The sequence below is a fragment of the Cucurbita moschata genome, unplaced genomic scaffold (genome assembly GCF_002738365.1).
Source record: "Cucurbita moschata cultivar Rifu unplaced genomic scaffold, Cmos_1.0 Cmo_Scf00005, whole genome shotgun sequence".
Taxonomy (NCBI): Eukaryota; Viridiplantae; Streptophyta; class Magnoliopsida; order Cucurbitales; family Cucurbitaceae; genus Cucurbita; species Cucurbita moschata.
The window spans coordinates 2,977,991-2,993,959 of record NW_019268521.1 but is presented as its reverse complement, the minus strand read 5'-3'; the positions used below and the strand labels follow the sequence as shown (position 1 = coordinate 2,993,959).

Here is a 15,969-nt window from a genome sequence, read left to right as displayed (position 1 = left end):
TTTTTTTTTTTTTTTTTTTTTTTTTTTTTTTTTTTTTTTTTTTTTTTTTTTGTCTCTCTCTCTCTTTTCTTTTTGGCGTTTACTTTATTGGTTGGTTTAATTTGCCTCGCATGTATGGTAATGTGGATTCGAAAGGAATTTCTGTTTTTGGCTATTTTTTCTTCGTTTGTGATACTTTCATGAGACGTTCCTGTTGGTGCTTGGATGGAATTTGGGAAGGTGTATGCAGCGTAGCTTTCATCGAAAGGCCGTAATTAGTTTTCTGAAAGGAGAACTGTCAGACTTCTAAGTATGAGAAATTTTATATTCGGTTTAGTCGTTTTGTTTATTTTTCTTTTTGTTATTTATCAACAGCCACTGATCGAGTCTTCATGTTGATTCATTTTGTTGTTTGTGATCAACTAATACTCTGTAAATGATCTTGCTGAATTTAGCTTTTTTCTCTTCATCTCTTAGTTGCACCGGGTGCTTGAAATCTTCAAGAAATGAGTGCATACATCGTTGGTGCTCTCTTACCTATTGTAGTTACACTTGTCTTACGGCATTCCAAAAAAGCAAAGAAAAGAGGATTGCCTGTTGATGCTGGTGGAGATCCTGGGTTTGCTGTTCGGAATATTACGTACACTTCGCCTGTGGAAACAGCATGGGAAGGCGTCCTTACTCTTGCTGAACTGTTTGAGTACTCATGCAAGCAGCACCAAGACAGACGCTTACTTGGAACCCGCAAATTGATCTCAATAGAAACTGAGGTAACTGCAGATGGAAGATCCTTTGATAAGGTTCATTTGGGCGACTATGAGTGGCTAACATATGGCCAAGCATTTGAAGCCGTGTGTAGCTTTGCTTCTGGACTAGTGCAAATTGGGCATAATAAGGGAGAACGTGCAGCAATCTTTGCTGACACTAGAGAAGAATGGTTTATTGCTTTGCAGGTTCTTCTCCTTCATGCTTTGTTTTGTGTAAATTGAATCAATATTTGGAATAAGTTTTGGGACTTATTTTTCTTTTGTCAAGAAATGTTGTCTATGCATTTTTTGCTATTTTATTCTACATTAATTTATTTGAGCTCTAACTTTTGCCAATTTATAGAAATTGTATCGCCAAATGTTCTTTGTAATTCTATGATATGACCCGTGTGTTTTCTTGTTCCAGGGATGCTTTAGACGCAATATCACTGTTGTAACTATCTATGCATCTTTAGGAGAAGAGGCATTATGTCACTCGTTGAACGAGGTACTCTCTCTCTCTCTCATATGTATGCGCATATGCTACACACAAAATTAAATGAAGCTACATTTTTTAATTCTCCAAATTCATCGCACTACCATTATTCCTACTTAAAATTTTCAGAAACCAGGATCAGGAAACGAGCCAAATGTTTATATAAATATGTTTTTGTTCTCAAATTCTATCCCCTATTTCCTTCACGCTCAATTTGTTTTGTTGGTTATCTCCTTACCAAGCATTGAACTCTTTTGATTATTTATACATATGTATGATCTTTTTTTTTCATCTCCAGACAGAAGTCACGACTGTGATATGTGGCCAGAAAGAGCTGAATAAACTGTTAGGTATCAGTGGACGGCTTAAGACAGTGAAGAATGTGATATGTATGGATGAGATTCCTCAAAGCATTATAAACTCTGAGATGAACGGGAACTGGAAAATTGCCTCATTTTCTAAAGTTCAATTGCTTGGCCAAGAATGTAATGTCGGTGCCGAGTTACCCATTTCAACTGACATTGCTGTTATAATGTATACAAGCGGAAGCACTGGATTACCCAAGGTGGGAAACGTCTATGTTTGTATGTAGGTACTTATATACACGCACACATACACATATATGTACATTTGCACATTTACCTATACCTTACTCAAGTTTCATTTCTGATATTTCCAAATCTCCAATTATTGTGTTATTTACACTATATTTCCTACGCTTCTGCTATGAATATTCTCTCTGCATATTGGAAACTTGAGAGCTTAATATATCTTGGAATTTTATCTTTGTTAAGATAAACTATGATTCTCCTTAACTTAATAATAACGTGAGCTTCTGTGTTGTTTTTCCGCTGCATCTCGGTGTTGTTTGCATCTACTTGTTTGGTAGTTGACTGCTTTGTTTGAAATTTCCGTGATGACCTGGAACCCTTTCTGATAGTTAATTAATAATGGCTGTGAGAACAGGGTGTGATGATGACACATGCAAATGTCCTGGCTACAGTTTCTGCTGTCATGACTATAGTTCCTGGTCTAGGGAAGAAGGATACCTATCTCGCATACTTACCTATGGCTCATATCCTTGAGTTAGCAGCAGAGGTCTGTATTCTTTTAATTTCATAATTTTGGTAGCTTATGTTACGTTTATGCTGTTCAGTAAAATTAAACCATACATTTCTCTTTTGCTGCTTTGTGACTAATTCTTATGTGTGATATTTGTTTCTATAGAGTGTAATGGCTGCTGTTGGATGTGCTATTGGATATGGGTCTCCTTTGACACTTACTGATACATCTAACAAGATTAAACGAGGGACAAAGGGCGATGCAACTGCTCTTGTGCCAACTGTAATGACTGCTGTCCCAGCAATTTTAGATCGTGTTCGAGAAGGGGTTCTTAAAAAGGTCTGTCAATTTTGCATGCACATTTTGTTCATGTTGCATTTATTTGAACACTCATGCTTTGCTATCCATTTATCTGGGTGCTAATAATAATATAATCTTCTGATTGCTATCCATTTATCTGGGTGCTAATAATAATATAATCTTCTGATTTCAGTTGAATGTGACAGGTGGATTAGCAAAGAAATTGTTTGATTTGGCATATTCTCGTAGGCTATCTGCCATGAATGGTAGTTGGTTTGGGGCTTGGGGTCTGGAAAAGCTTTTTTGGAACTTTCTTGTGTTTAGAAAGGTACGAGCAATTCTGGGAGGCCGGCTTCGTTTTCTGTTGTCTGGAGGGGCTCCCCTTTCTGGCGATACCCAAAGATTCATCAACATCTGTCTCAGGTATGCATGCCATGAAAATCTTATGAATGCCATAGACTTTTACTGTCAGAGTTGATGCACATATCATACAGACAATTATCCAAGAAACAAATGAACCTTTACTGCTGGATTTTTAAATTTCAGATGCCTATGGACTATTTGATATCCGGATACTAATTACACGAGATACCAAATAATGTGCTTGCATAGATTCATATAGTGTTATAAACTGTTTCGTGAGGTTTGAACCTCAGTGTATTTTTTCTTTTTTTTTTTTAATGGCATCATATTTTGTTGATCCAATTATATCTGCTGCAAAAACTATCCAGGATTATTGTTAATAAACAAATGCTAATGCATGCTGCACGTGACGGATACAATTTGGTAGTTGACAGAGATGCTAAAGTCCTGCAACCAATAATAGGCATTAAAACTTGGTTCACGGTCCATTATTGTACTAGAAATGCATGTGCATGCATTAGCATTGCAGTTACCATCTTGCTTATGTATCTCGTGGTATCCTATTCTCAGTGCTCCAATAGGTCAGGGTTATGGTCTTACTGAGACTTGTGCTGGTGGGACATTCTCTGAGTTTGATGACTTAACCGTTGGGCGAGTAGGAGCTCCACTTCCTTGCTCATTTGTTAAGGTATCTATGCACCCTTGTGATTCATTGATCCTTTATTGATACGTACAACTATCTGTGTACAAGTATAGGTATTTGTATGGGTTACAGGGTAGTTTACAAGTATGCTGGGCAAGAATAGTTTGCTGCTGTATTTGTCATATCAGAATCTTGGGCCTGAATGTATTACGTCCAACATTAGAGACTTGGAAAAAGTGCTTAAACAAAATATCCAACCTTGACAATTATACTAGATGTTGTTCTTCTGTGATCATACCATTTGTTCTCCAGGGTTCAACTTTAAGGCATTTGTTTTACTTTCTCAGTTGATTGATTGGCCCGAAGGTGGGTACTTAACTAGTGATTTGCCAAGGCCACGAGGAGAAATTGTAATTGGTGGCCCAAATGTTACACTTGGATATTTCAAAAATGAAGAAAAAACTAGAGAATCATATAAGGTAAAGTCTCCCTGTCGATAGCTGTAGTATTTTTTTGTCCCTCAAATTTGCAAATGATGCAATGTCTCTTTGTTGCGAAGGTCGATGCGAAGGGAATGCGGTGGTTCTACACCGGTGACATAGGACAATTTCATGCTGATGGTTGCCTTGAAATTATTGACCGCAAAAAGGATATAATTAAACTTCAACATGGAGAATATGTTTCTCTGGGGAAGGTATAACATGCAGGATTCCTTCTTTTATTCATCTTTTCTATGATGTTTTAATGGTTATTTTTTCCCTACAGGTTGAATCTGCACTCAGTGTGAGCCCATATGTTGACAATATCATGCTGCACGCTGATCCCTTTCATAGTTACTGTGTTGCTCTTGTTGTGGCCTCTCAACAAGCAGTACAAGCGTGGGCTTCTAAGCAAGGAATTGATACAAATGATTTCTCTGAACTCTGTCGTAAAGAAGAAGTAGTGAAGGAAGTGCAAGCTTCACTCGTAAAGGTACTACTTATATTCTGCCATGGATTTGGTTTTTGCCTCTTAATCCCATCCCAAGATGCTTTTCACGAGCACCTTGGGTTCTTCATTTACTATCTTCCCAAAACAACCAACTTCCTAATCCTAATCCTCCCCTGGCTCACACGAAAATTTTCAATCCTCTGCTCTACCAACTGAGTTATACCGGCCATTTCATTTCCGACACATTATCCTTACCTGTGATACGAAGATTTTCAGTCCTCTACTCTACCAACTAAGCTATACTGGCCATTTCATTTCCTCTACTCTACCAACTAAGCTATACCGGCCATTTCATTTTCGATACATAAGACTTATTTATTTTAATAGCATATTTGAACCGAACCGGTGACACGAGGATTCCTTGGAAGAAAAGAAGGCAAAATTGGAACATTTTGAAAATCCTCCTTTTATGATACACACTCAATACACATACAATTATTGAACCAAATTGATATTGCACATACAATTATTGAACCAAATTGATATGCACATACAATTATCGAACCAAATTGATATGAATATTTATTCTAGCACAAGTTTCTTTGGTGTTCTTGAAGGAAACTAAAAGAATGGCACCATGTTTTTATTCTAATTGACAGGAAGCAAAGAAAGCACGATTAGAGAAGTTTGAGATCCCTGCAAAGATCAAATTGCTGTCTAACCCATGGACGCCTGAATCTGGGCTTGTTACTGCAGCGCTCAAGCTTAAAAGAGATGTAGTTAGAAAGGCTTTCTCCGAAGACCTCTCTAAATTATATGCTTGATCATGATGCTTCTACACAGCTTTGGACTAATTCTCTCTATTTGGCCGTCTTGTGATTTTGGTTTGCTCTTAAATATATTTCATCAAGGCTGTCGTCAACTAAACTATTCATGAGTCCTGGAATTTAACTTCTAATAAGAAACGAGAATGGCGCCAGTTTTGTGTTTTCCTAGTTATATTTGATGTCATTTATGTTATTAAATTAACACTTTCGAGTGTGAATCGGTCGCACTCGTACCCTAAAGAAAGGCTAAATATCTCACTTTGGTACGAGTACATTTTAGTTCCTTAACAATTAAATTTGTAACACGAACGGTGAAAATTGCTTTTTGTTTATAAGTTTGTTTTGGTCATTCAATTAGTTTATCGATCTATACACATAAGAAACTTCGTACTGAGTGTGAATTAAATCGACATGGACATGTTTTTTAACCTGAAAGAATTCAATAATCGATGAAAAATCTAGAGAACAGAACTACTATACTATCACGATCAACTAATATACTTAATTCATTATCCCGATCGTGGGTGGATTAGTGGGAACTAGCCTTTTAAACTAGGCTATCCTCATGTTACCGTAGTTAGTAGTCGCTACCTAGACGAGTACTGTAGTTGCGATAGTCAAAGTCATTCCATTCTGGAAATTGTCCTCGATCAAAAGATCGTATTTCTAAATTTTCATAAGGTCCCCCTGGAATTCATTCCAAAGCTTGTTGAATAATTTTTATGGATTCCATCATCTCACCAAGTTTGACTAAATAACGAGCTAATGAATCTCCTTTTGCCACTGAACTTCCCAATCAAATTCGTCATAACACTCATAATGATCAACTTTACGAAGATCCCACGGTAGTCGAGGCATTGGAATGAATCTTTATAACTAAATTAAGATACTTATTTACTTCTATACTGTAAATAAATACAGATGAAAATGCATTGTTGTTGCAAAACAAAAAATAATGAAAAAACAAGCCAGAAACACAACAGTAGCTTTGAGACAATTCATTCTTATAAATCATACTTCAGTTTGCAGGAACAATATAAACTGTGAATCCTTTTCCTTCACACTTGGCTTCTTCCATTTGAGACCAGATTCTTCTATTCACAAGTAAAACAGCACATATCGAGAATCCTGCATTTGTTTCTGCTAGTAACTCTTGACCAATTCATAAACCTTTGTCCTTGTCCTTGTCCTTGTTTAAATAACTGGGGGGCCGGTTTCGTGGGAGGACGAGGGTTGTAACGCACGAATTTTCACTTCATATTTCATGCACCTAGAGACTTCATTAGGCAAAGATGAATCTGATCCATCTGAAACAAGTGGGGAGGAGGAAGTATGGCTAGTGTAAGCATTTCCAATATGGTTTCCACATTTTCGACACAGTAGTTTGATTCTACGTTGAAACAGACCCCAAGAGTGCTTCGAGAAATGAGGCACACATTGAAGTTGATCAACCTGTGTAAATCTGCTCTCGTCGATGTTTAGAAACGATATGATCCCTCGCTTTATTGATTTCCCATATTTAGAGCCAATGGTCGATATATTGCGGTTAGAAGAGCTCAAGTTCAGTTCATATCCACAAGCACCACAGCTGTATGAAATAAACCATTGTCATTACAAGTTCACCAGAAACTAAGAAATTAAGGAATTGGAGGATTCCCAACTCTGAGGCATATCATTGTTGGCCCTATTAATACTTGTGCTTAACAAAACTGATCTTGGGTATATATATACATATATATTTGGCAATGACTCACAGATGTATAAATGTCATTACCGACCATTTCAAACAAAATTAGAAAATAATAAAGCGTTTTCGATTCTCACCCAACACAAAGCTACTCGAATCCCCATCGTCACATGTCAAGGTTTCCAATTCCATGGGTAGCTATAATGCTCTGAACTCAACGGCTACAAAGGAGTTATCGGTTCCAAGCCTTTTCTCGATCTTTATGTTCTAAGGGGTCAATTCTAGGACAAGATTTACCAACTTCATCTTCCCTAGAAACAGGATTTGCTACAAGGTGTCATAATATGAGGCAAGTTCATGACTTCTTGATTTGTTGTCTGGAAGGAGTTATAGGAGAGTTCAATTAGCATTTTCCTCAATGAAAGTATACGACTATTCTCTTTCTCATCTTCCAAGAACATCTCACATCCCTCAGAGTCTGGGATCATATATATGTTTGCTACTGCATTTATGTTTAATTGTCTTGAGGAAAAAAAAAATCCTCTCCACTAGAAAGATCAGCTGACAGTAGATTTTATGTTCGACATCGTCGAGAAGGTCTTAGACCCTACTCACCGGTCCAACGTCTATCTACAAAAGGGTCCTATCAGTTAAGCTCTTTCGTAAAAGAACTTTTGGGTAGTTGTTCTCTTTTTCTTCATGAAATGTGGAAAAACTACAGGGCTACTACAGAAAGCAGAGGGAAGAATTTCAAATATGAAAAAGAAGGGAATGCCATATATACAGAAAAGATGTCACATGGTAGAGTTCATTATGTGTTCCCCAACAGTTGGTTTAAATAAATTCTTAATAGGTCAGACCAGTTGGTGCCCTACAGTTCTTGACAATTCTCCAATTCCATTATAAGCACAGAAAAATCTTGTTTATGTATTTGCCCTAAAATCTGCTGAATTCCCCTCGACTACTGTCCAATGTAACCCAACCCAAACAATCTTTCACCAAAAGCCGGATCAGATCGTTCTCAAAAGGCAATCACGATTTTAAGAATACTAATCAGTTCGAAATCGGTTCAACTAATGTTGCAAACCAACAAATAATCGCCAAACCATCCCTTAATCAAGCAAATCAACCCAATTCTTCGATCAGAACAGGAGAAAAAAGAAAACAAAAAGAAATTCAGAGGCTCCAACAGCATTTAGTAGAGCAACAAATTGACTGCACAGTAAGATATAAGCCAGAGATTAGATTGAACCTGTAATAAACATCTCTGCGAGAAGAAGAAGGGCAGAGCGAAGGCGACGAAAAGGCCCGAACGTGAGTTCCTTCGACGTGATCGTCTTCGAAGACCGGCGACTGTCTCATTCTTCTGCTTCAGAATACGACGCCGACTTCGATTCTGCCTGCAACGGTTGACAGAGATATCGAAGCCGTAAATGGCGAATCACAGTTGCAACAAAAAAATGATTAAATCTTGACAGTAGCGATCAAGTTCCGACATAATCTGAGCGAGCATAGAAACCAACAACAAAAGCTGTGACCTAAGAACAAAAATTGAAGTTTCTACGAGACAAATTGCGGTGAAAGAGAGAATCGGAAGAAGAACGATGATCAAAAGCGCAGCTTGAAGACGAAAAATTGAAGAAATCGACGGGGAAAAGGAAACAGATTGTTTTTTTTTTCTTGTCTATCTGTATTTTCTCAATAATTTCTCAACACCCAAAACCGCATTTTAACGGAAAAATAAGATTTAATTTGATTGCGACATTTCAATTTGGCTAAATACCTTAAATTATACACTTTTTTTTTACTAAATAAATAAATAAATAATGGGTTGAAGAAATATTTTTCCTTTAATAAATATAATTAGCAAAAATATTTAACCGAGCCTTCCCGAGTTAGGTTAAGGTGGGTTGGAATAGAATTTTCAACCAAATAAACCGAATAACGTTCACAACGAATTGGATTACACTGTTTTATTTTTCTTGATTATTTTAAAAAATATTAATTATCCATAATATATATAGTAATAATAACTCAAATTTCATAAATTCAAATATAAAATATTCTCGAGTAACGTTATGAACGTTAAATAATTTTAATTTTCGCAAACAAAATCAGATAAAAAAGTGTATATAATATTAGAAATAATTGTAAAGGAAAAAAAAATCCCTAATTTCTCAAAATTAAGTACAAAAACCAATTTAAATAAAGATATTATATTATTATTAAATTTATTGTTTGTAGAAATTACACCGAAAAGGGTTCTATGGTGTAGTGGTTAGCACTCTGGACTTTGAATCCAGCGACCTGGGTTCGACTCCCGGTAGGACCTTTTTATTTTCCGATTTTATTTATGTAAAGGTTTTGTTAATTTTGAAATAATATTCATTTAAAAATTCATAGATTTTCGTCTTTAAAAAAAAAATAATTCATAAAATTCGAATAAAAATAAACACCCGAAGTTCTCGTGACTACACGTTCCAGATCAGATACGGTAAATAGAAAAGAATTGTAGGGCTATTAAGGTAATTTCGCTTGATTAATTAGACTACTCCTGGCCTTTCTCCTGTTCGAACAATCACCGGTGTTGCTATATCTTCATCTAAAGAACACATAAAGATTTAAAAAAAAAAAAAAAAAACCTAGAAAAGGTTACCGGAGTCTTGAGATCGGAAGCTATATTGGTTGCTCTGATCCGATGGCGTCTACTTTCAGTGGCGATGAAACTGCTCCTTTCTTCGGCTTCCTCGGGGCCGCTGCAGCTCTTGTATTCTCATGTAAACTTCGCATCTCTATCTTCCTTGTTTTCATTTTTCCTTTTCTCCATTTTAGTTGCGATGCGATGTGGATCGATCAGATTGGTTCCATTTCTTGTTGTGTTTTTGGTTTGAATTCTAATTTGGCTGCTGATTGAATCTGAGAATTCAATCGGGATGATGAACTCTGTGGCTTGGTTGACGCGGATGAATCTTTTGTAATTGGCCAATTTGGAGATCTTTTCTTTGGGTGATGTAAGTGGCGTGGATCTGTTGTGAGATGAGATTTGATCGATCGAAGCGGATCCTATGCTGTTTTCTTTGATCTCCGGAGTTCTTTTTTTTTTTTTTTTTTAATTCCTCGGAGAAGTAACTCTGATGATCAAATTGGCTCCTGAAACTCAGATACAATTTAGATGATTGTCTTTTGTATTATTTTGTATTCCAGTACAACATATGAAGGTTTATGGTGTTTTCTTTCCTAGTAAAGTAACGCATCATAGCATTTTTTACCTATTTTTCCTATTTGGAGCACGCAATCATCCAGTTGAAGCGGCAGTATGATGAGACGGGTGCTCAATAATTTCTCTTTTACAGGCATGGGTGCTGCTTATGGGACTGCAAAGAGTGGAGTTGGAGTGGCCTCCATGGGAGTTATGAGGCCAGAGCTTGTCATGAAATCTATAGTTCCTGTTGTTATGGCTGGAGTGTTGGGTATTTATGGATTGATCATTGCTGTTATTATTAGTACCGGAATAAACCCGAAAGCGAAATCTTACTATTTGTTTGATGGGTATGCTCATCTGTCTTCTGGACTTGCTTGTGGACTTGCTGGTCTCTCTGCTGGAATGGCCATTGGGATTGTTGGTGATGCTGGTGTTAGGTAATGTTTATACTCTATACCTTTTGGCTGTTAGGTTTTTATGTTTTTTGTCTTGTGGTTTGATATGATCGTATAATTACCCTGAATGGCTACGTTTCTGATAAATGCTTCAATTTTGTAGAGTCACAAATGTAGTTCAAAGTGGATAATAATTGCCTCTAGTGTTGGAATATTTTGTGTTTTGGCATAGAATTCTATCAACATGTTAGATTTTGAGAATAGTATCATGAATCTCCACGTGAATATGTGTGAGATTCTATATCGATTGGAGAGAGGAACGAGTGCTAGAGATGATGCTGAGCTTCGAAGGGGGGGTAGATTGTGAGATCCCGCATTGATTGGAAAGAGGAACGAGCACCAGCGAGTATGCTGGGCCCTGAAGGGGGGTGAATTGTGAGATCTCACATCGATTGGAGAGAGGAACGAGTGCCAGCAAGGACGCTGAGCCCCGAAGGGATGTGGATTTTGAGATCCCACATTGGCTCGAGAGGGGAACGAAACATTCTTTACAAGAGTGTGGAACCTCTCCTTAGCAATCACATTTTAAAAATCTCGAGGGAAAGCCCGAAAGGGAAAGCATAAAGACGACAATATCTACTAGCGGTGAGCTTAGGATGTTACCATAGGTGTCAATATTGGATGCGTAATTGAGCCATTTCTTTCAATGTTCAATGTTCACTCTTAATCATCCCATGAGTTGTCTAACTGAGGGGTTGCTTTACCATCTGCTCCATCATTCTTAAGAGTAATGAGTCTTCTTTCTCGTTCTTGGAGAGTTAGAACTACAATTCATTTGAGTTCTCTTTATTTTATGACTAGGTATTGATGCTAGCTTATACTGTTCTAGACCCGAAATATATTCCCGTCCTTTCGCTCGACCATTTCTTTCTACTGGTTTTCCTTTTGCTTTCATGCATCTGTACTTGTCATCCAGCATTAGATAACGACAATGATACATCGCATGGTTTACAGATCATTTTTCGCGTTCTTTTCTCCCTCACTACATAGCTAAGTCATTCTCAAATGATATTCTTACTCTTCCCTCACATGTTCTTGATGCACTCAGGGCCAATGCACAACAACCCAAGCTCTTTGTTGGAATGATTCTCATCCTCATCTTCGCTGAAGCTCTCGCCCTCTACGGTCTCATTGTCGGTATCATTCTTTCATCTCGAGCAGGCCAATCTCGTGCAGATTAAAGTACGTAAAGTCGATCCACCGTCTTTGAATTTGTGATTCAAATGTCTCAAGGAGATTTTGTTACTGTGTTACTTCTGTTGATGTCAAACTGAACGTATTGTATTGTATTGAGTTATGGTAATGAGCAGGTTTTATGACAAACCTCCATGCTCTTCTGGTTGTTTTGTGTGATATTCTTTTTAAATTTAGTCGGTGTGGACATTACCTTTGGATGCAGATTCCTTTGAAAATTACCCAAATATTCTTCAAATAAAATACCTACTTTTGGATCGAAACCGTTAAACGCTTTGTTTCAAAAATACCTTTTTTACTTTCAAAAATACCTTTTTTACTTTCAAAAAGGTTTAAAAAACTCCAAATTTTAAAATAAATTAACAATACCCTTAAAACATTTTTAAGAATTTAAAAAAACACCTTAATATATATATATATATATATATATATATATATATATATATATATATATTTTGATAACTTTAAAAACACTTTTGAACTTTTTAAAAAAATTCTAAAATATATTTATCGATAGTATTACGTTTCAAAAATATTCTTACGAACCAATATGCTTTTCTCTCCTGTGCCTTTCTTCGTTCATGGTTCGATATTCTGGTGTCCTATACTTGTCAACTTCTCTCTACCTGATAGTTATATGCAGTAAGTCGTTGTTGCCTTTTGCTTACATCCCCATACAATATCAATTTTAATTTTTCAAATCTTGCTTTCAAAACTCTCATTCAAAATCTGCCCGTTTTCTAAAACTTTCTTCTTGAACTAGGGCCAGAGCCTTGAGTATACGTCGCTTGGCCATAGGTGACGCAAGAACAAATAGGCTTAACTCATTGACCATAGGTCGAGTATACGTCGCTTGGCTATAGGTGACGCAAGAACAAATAGGTTTAACTCATTGGCCATAGGTCGAGTATACAACGAATAGGTTCAACTCATTGGCCATAGGTCGAGTATACAACGAATAGGTTCAACTCATTGGTCATAGGTAACGCAAGAACAAATAAGCTTTAACTCACTTATGGTTGAGAAGTGAGTGCTGCATAGCAAGCCTACAGTGACAAGCTTAACACTTCTAATTAGGACGTCTTAAAATAATCTATGAAGGGTAATAATTTTTTTAATTTTTTAATTTTTTTCATAAATATAACCTTCAAAATTTCACTGATATTTGTTAAATACATTGGTAGCTAAGCGGAAACGAAAAAATCCGACCAGACAGGCAAGCAGCTAGACATCTAGTTAAGGCTTAGTCCAACTCCAAGGTTCCAATTCCAAAAAAGAAAACCTCGAATTCCAAACAACGTAGCTATCTCCGAAGTTGAGCAGCCGAGGATTTCAAAGGGACAGCCATGGCGACTCCAAACCCTATAGCAGGATCTGGAACCAACCCTCCAAAGATAATCTGGAATGATGCCCAACGGAGGTTCGAAACAGAGGACAAGAAGGCATATCTTCAGTACGTCATCAAAAATCAAGGTAAAGTCATCGATATGATTCACACTTTCGTTCCTTCTTCCAAAAGGGGTTTGGGATTGGCTTCTCATCTCTGCGCCGCCGCCTTCAATCACGCCGCCGCTCATTCCTTGGCCGTCGTTCCCTCCTGTTCTTACATTTCCGTGAGTTCTCTTCTCTGCAACTTCTAGGGTTTCTTCTAATTTTGATCCCTTAGTTTCATTTACTTCTGAATAACTTGTTTTAGTCTTAATTTCCTTCCTGGGTTTGTGTAGTTTTGGTTTGTTTTGCTCATTTGGGGATCATTGCTGCGTTCTTGTGTGCTTGTTTTGTTACTCATCTTCAAATTTAATACCTCTGTTTGCTTGTGCGTTTGTATATGGCTATGGATTACCAATAGGTTTAGATGTTTTTCCTTAGAATATAAAGAAATCTGCCTTTCACGTCGGTTGGAGAGGGGAACGGATCATTTCGTTTAAGGGTGTGGAAACCTCTCTCTCTAGCCGACGCGTTTTTAAAACTTTGAGGGGAAGTCTAGAAGAAAAAGCCCCAAGAGAACAATATCTGCTAGCGGTGGGTTTGAGTTGTTATAAATGGAATCAGAGTGCCAGACACGGGTGGTGTGTACCAGCAAGGATGTTGGGCTCCTAAGGAAGGTGGATTGTGAGATCCCACGTTGGTTGGAGAGGGAAACGAATCCTTTCTTATAAGGTTGTGGAAACCTCTCTATAGTATACGTGTTTTAAAACCGTGAGGTTGATGGCAATACATAATGGGCCAAAGCGAACAATATCTACTAGCGGTGGACTTGGGCCGTTACAAATGGAATCGGAGCCAGACACCGGACGGTGTATGCCAGCAAGGATGCTGGACTCCTAAGGGAGGTGGTGTATGCCAGCAAGGATGCTGGACTCCTAAGGGAGGTGGATTGTGAGATCCCACGTTGGTTAGAGAGGGAAATGGAAATCTCCCCCTAATAGATGCGTTTTAAAATCGTGAGATTGACAGCGATACATAATAGGCTAAAGCAGATAATATCTACTAGCAGTGGATTTGAGTCGTTACAACCTTCCAACAGTCTAGAAAAACTTCCCTCGAATTGACGTGGAAAATGGCACAACACAACCATAGGACGTTATACGACCTTTGATGGTGCTCCTTGCAAAAAGATACACCCCCAAGGGAAATGGTTGTCGAGGAGGAATTCTACATGAGGTTGATGGTTTTCATCGTCGAAAAGAGAGAGATTTTGACTTCCCATAACTTACGCAAGATGGGAGAGCGGAAAAATGCGTCTCACGGTTTTAAAATACGCTAGGGAGAGGTTTTCACACTCTTACAAGGAATGTTTTGTTTCCTCTCTAATCGATGTGAGATCTCACAAGGGAACTTAGCTTCCTCACTAGCACACCGTCCAGTGTCTGGCTTTGATATCTTTGTAACTGCTCAAGTCCACTGATAACAAATATTGTCCACTTTAGCTCGTTACGTATCGTTGTCAGTCTTACGATTTTAAAACATGTCTACTAAGAAGAGGTTTCCACGAGCTTCTATAATGATTGGTTGTTGTTCATAGCCATTAAGTTTATACTCTATAGTTGACGTTTCCCCAGGGTGTTTGAATCATTTTTGTGGCTCTCAGGACACCTTTCTCCCGAGGAACCCAACTTGGAACCATCTTTTATACTCTGAAGACAAGAAATCAAACCTGTAAGCAACCTCGTACTATGTTTATAAATTTGTCTGTGTTAATCATTAGATCAGTCACAGATGCTCCTTGTGCACGTGCGCGTGCGCGTGCGTGTTCTTCGAGAAAGTCGACCTACCGCTTATATTACTACATTTAGGATGAACTGATCTGCTTGATCTATCAAATAAATTTACAACAACATAAATGTGTTTCCCTGCATATACCAAGTGCAAATGGATCTGTATGTTCCCAAATTGAATGGTTTGAGTATGTTATGCTGTATATTGTAAAACTTGAATAAATGCCTTGATTTGTGGCGTGTAAGTGTATACGACACTAACACGAGCATAGCTAAATTCGTTAAGGCATATATGCCTTCGATTGAGGGGTCAGAGCTTTCCTAAATATTGTGTCGACGGAGATATTTTGAGAATGCACTGATTGTAAATGCTTGTTGTGTGGTAGTAAAAACTAGAATGTTCGTTGGGAGGGATGTGATTAGGGGTATACATGGTTTGTGTTGGGTTGAGCCAGGGAGTTTTTTGGACCAACACAAAAGTTTGGGTTGATTGGATTGGTAACTCAACTCAACCCGAAAATTTTCACAACCCAACTCTTTATTTTCGGGTTGGGTTCGGGTTGTGAAACAACGGAGCGTCGAGTGGAGAAGTTCGATGGAAGTGGAATGGAGCGTTGAGCAGAGAGACAATTGGTGGCGACGTCCGACGAGAAACATAGAGACGAGATCAAGCGGAGAAATGAGAATTGAGAAGAGAGTCCAATGGAGAAATAAAGAGGCGAGTGACGTCAACGTCTGGAGTCACGTAGTGGTGAAATGAGGTCAAAGACGAACGTTGCGTGAGACTACAAGACAGTCTCGGGCTCACGGTCAAAGAGCAGGGAGAGTCAGTGAGAGTGTAGACTCGCTAGGGACAGGAGCAGATGT

General features: G+C 37.9%; 4 protein-coding genes and 1 non-coding gene across 8 annotated transcripts in view; 4 read left to right on the top strand and 1 right to left on the bottom strand.

The window, feature by feature from the left end:
• The window catches only part of LOC111443244 (long chain acyl-CoA synthetase 9, chloroplastic-like), a 7,167-nt gene extending 1,649 nt beyond the window's left edge, over positions 1 to 5,518 (top strand). The window contains exons 1-12 of one of the 3 annotated variants that reach the window (XM_023080974.1): positions 179 to 289; positions 457 to 932; positions 1,153 to 1,233; positions 1,520 to 1,786; positions 2,188 to 2,319; positions 2,449 to 2,622; positions 2,777 to 3,006; positions 3,517 to 3,634; positions 3,937 to 4,068; positions 4,149 to 4,283; positions 4,355 to 4,561; positions 5,179 to 5,518. In XM_023080974.1, coding sequence (XP_022936742.1) covers positions 486 to 932; positions 1,153 to 1,233; positions 1,520 to 1,786; positions 2,188 to 2,319; positions 2,449 to 2,622; positions 2,777 to 3,006; positions 3,517 to 3,634; positions 3,937 to 4,068; positions 4,149 to 4,283; positions 4,355 to 4,561; positions 5,179 to 5,343 — 2,088 coding nt within the window. In that variant the 5' untranslated portion in view covers positions 179 to 289; positions 457 to 485 and the 3' untranslated portion in view covers positions 5,344 to 5,518. Of the gene's footprint in view, positions 1 to 178; positions 290 to 317; positions 933 to 1,152; positions 1,234 to 1,519; positions 1,787 to 2,187; positions 2,320 to 2,448; positions 2,623 to 2,776; positions 3,007 to 3,516; positions 3,635 to 3,936; positions 4,069 to 4,148; positions 4,284 to 4,354; positions 4,562 to 5,178 lie in introns of those variants that run through there. The other 2 variants (XM_023080973.1, XM_023080972.1) reach the window with 2 other exon arrangements.
• Positions 5,519 to 6,199: 681 nt separating this feature from the next.
• LOC111443711 (uncharacterized protein At4g08330, chloroplastic-like) lies at positions 6,200 to 8,739 on the bottom strand. The gene is made up of 2 exons (XM_023081643.1): positions 8,286 to 8,739; positions 6,200 to 6,934 (listed from the first exon to the last, which is right to left on the bottom strand). The coding sequence occupies exons 1-2, from the start codon at positions 8,393 to 8,395 to the stop codon at positions 6,541 to 6,543; spliced, it is 504 nt and encodes a 167-aa protein (XP_022937411.1). The 5' UTR covers positions 8,396 to 8,739; the 3' UTR covers positions 6,200 to 6,540.
• Positions 8,740 to 9,293: 554 nt separating this feature from the next.
• On the top strand, positions 9,294 to 9,365 carry TRNAQ-UUG. Its single transcript has one exon. It is a non-coding gene; the product is annotated as a tRNA-Gln (tRNA).
• Positions 9,366 to 9,595: 230 nt separating this feature from the next.
• Positions 9,596 to 12,088, top strand: LOC111443528 (V-type proton ATPase 16 kDa proteolipid subunit-like). The gene is made up of 3 exons (XM_023081375.1): positions 9,596 to 9,810; positions 10,387 to 10,672; positions 11,739 to 12,088. Exons 1-3 carry the CDS (start codon positions 9,732 to 9,734, stop codon positions 11,869 to 11,871), a joined length of 498 nt encoding a protein of 165 aa, XP_022937143.1. The 5' UTR covers positions 9,596 to 9,731; the 3' UTR covers positions 11,872 to 12,088.
• A 992-nt stretch (positions 12,089 to 13,080) lies between these two features.
• LOC111443529 (acetyltransferase At1g77540-like) lies at positions 13,081 to 15,393 on the top strand. Of its 2 annotated transcripts, none has more exons than XM_023081376.1 (2): positions 13,081 to 13,497; positions 13,609 to 13,815. In XM_023081376.1, the coding sequence occupies exons 1-2, from the start codon at positions 13,231 to 13,233 to the stop codon at positions 13,810 to 13,812; spliced, it is 471 nt and encodes a 156-aa protein (XP_022937144.1). In that variant the 5' UTR covers positions 13,081 to 13,230; the 3' UTR covers positions 13,813 to 13,815. The 2 variants fall into 2 exon arrangements, with proteins under 2 accessions (XP_022937144.1, XP_022937145.1); XM_023081377.1 differs by lacking the exon at positions 13,609 to 13,815 and adding an exon at positions 14,976 to 15,393 and having other exon boundaries at positions 13,094 to 13,497.
• Positions 15,394 to 15,969: the final 576 nt, after the last annotated feature.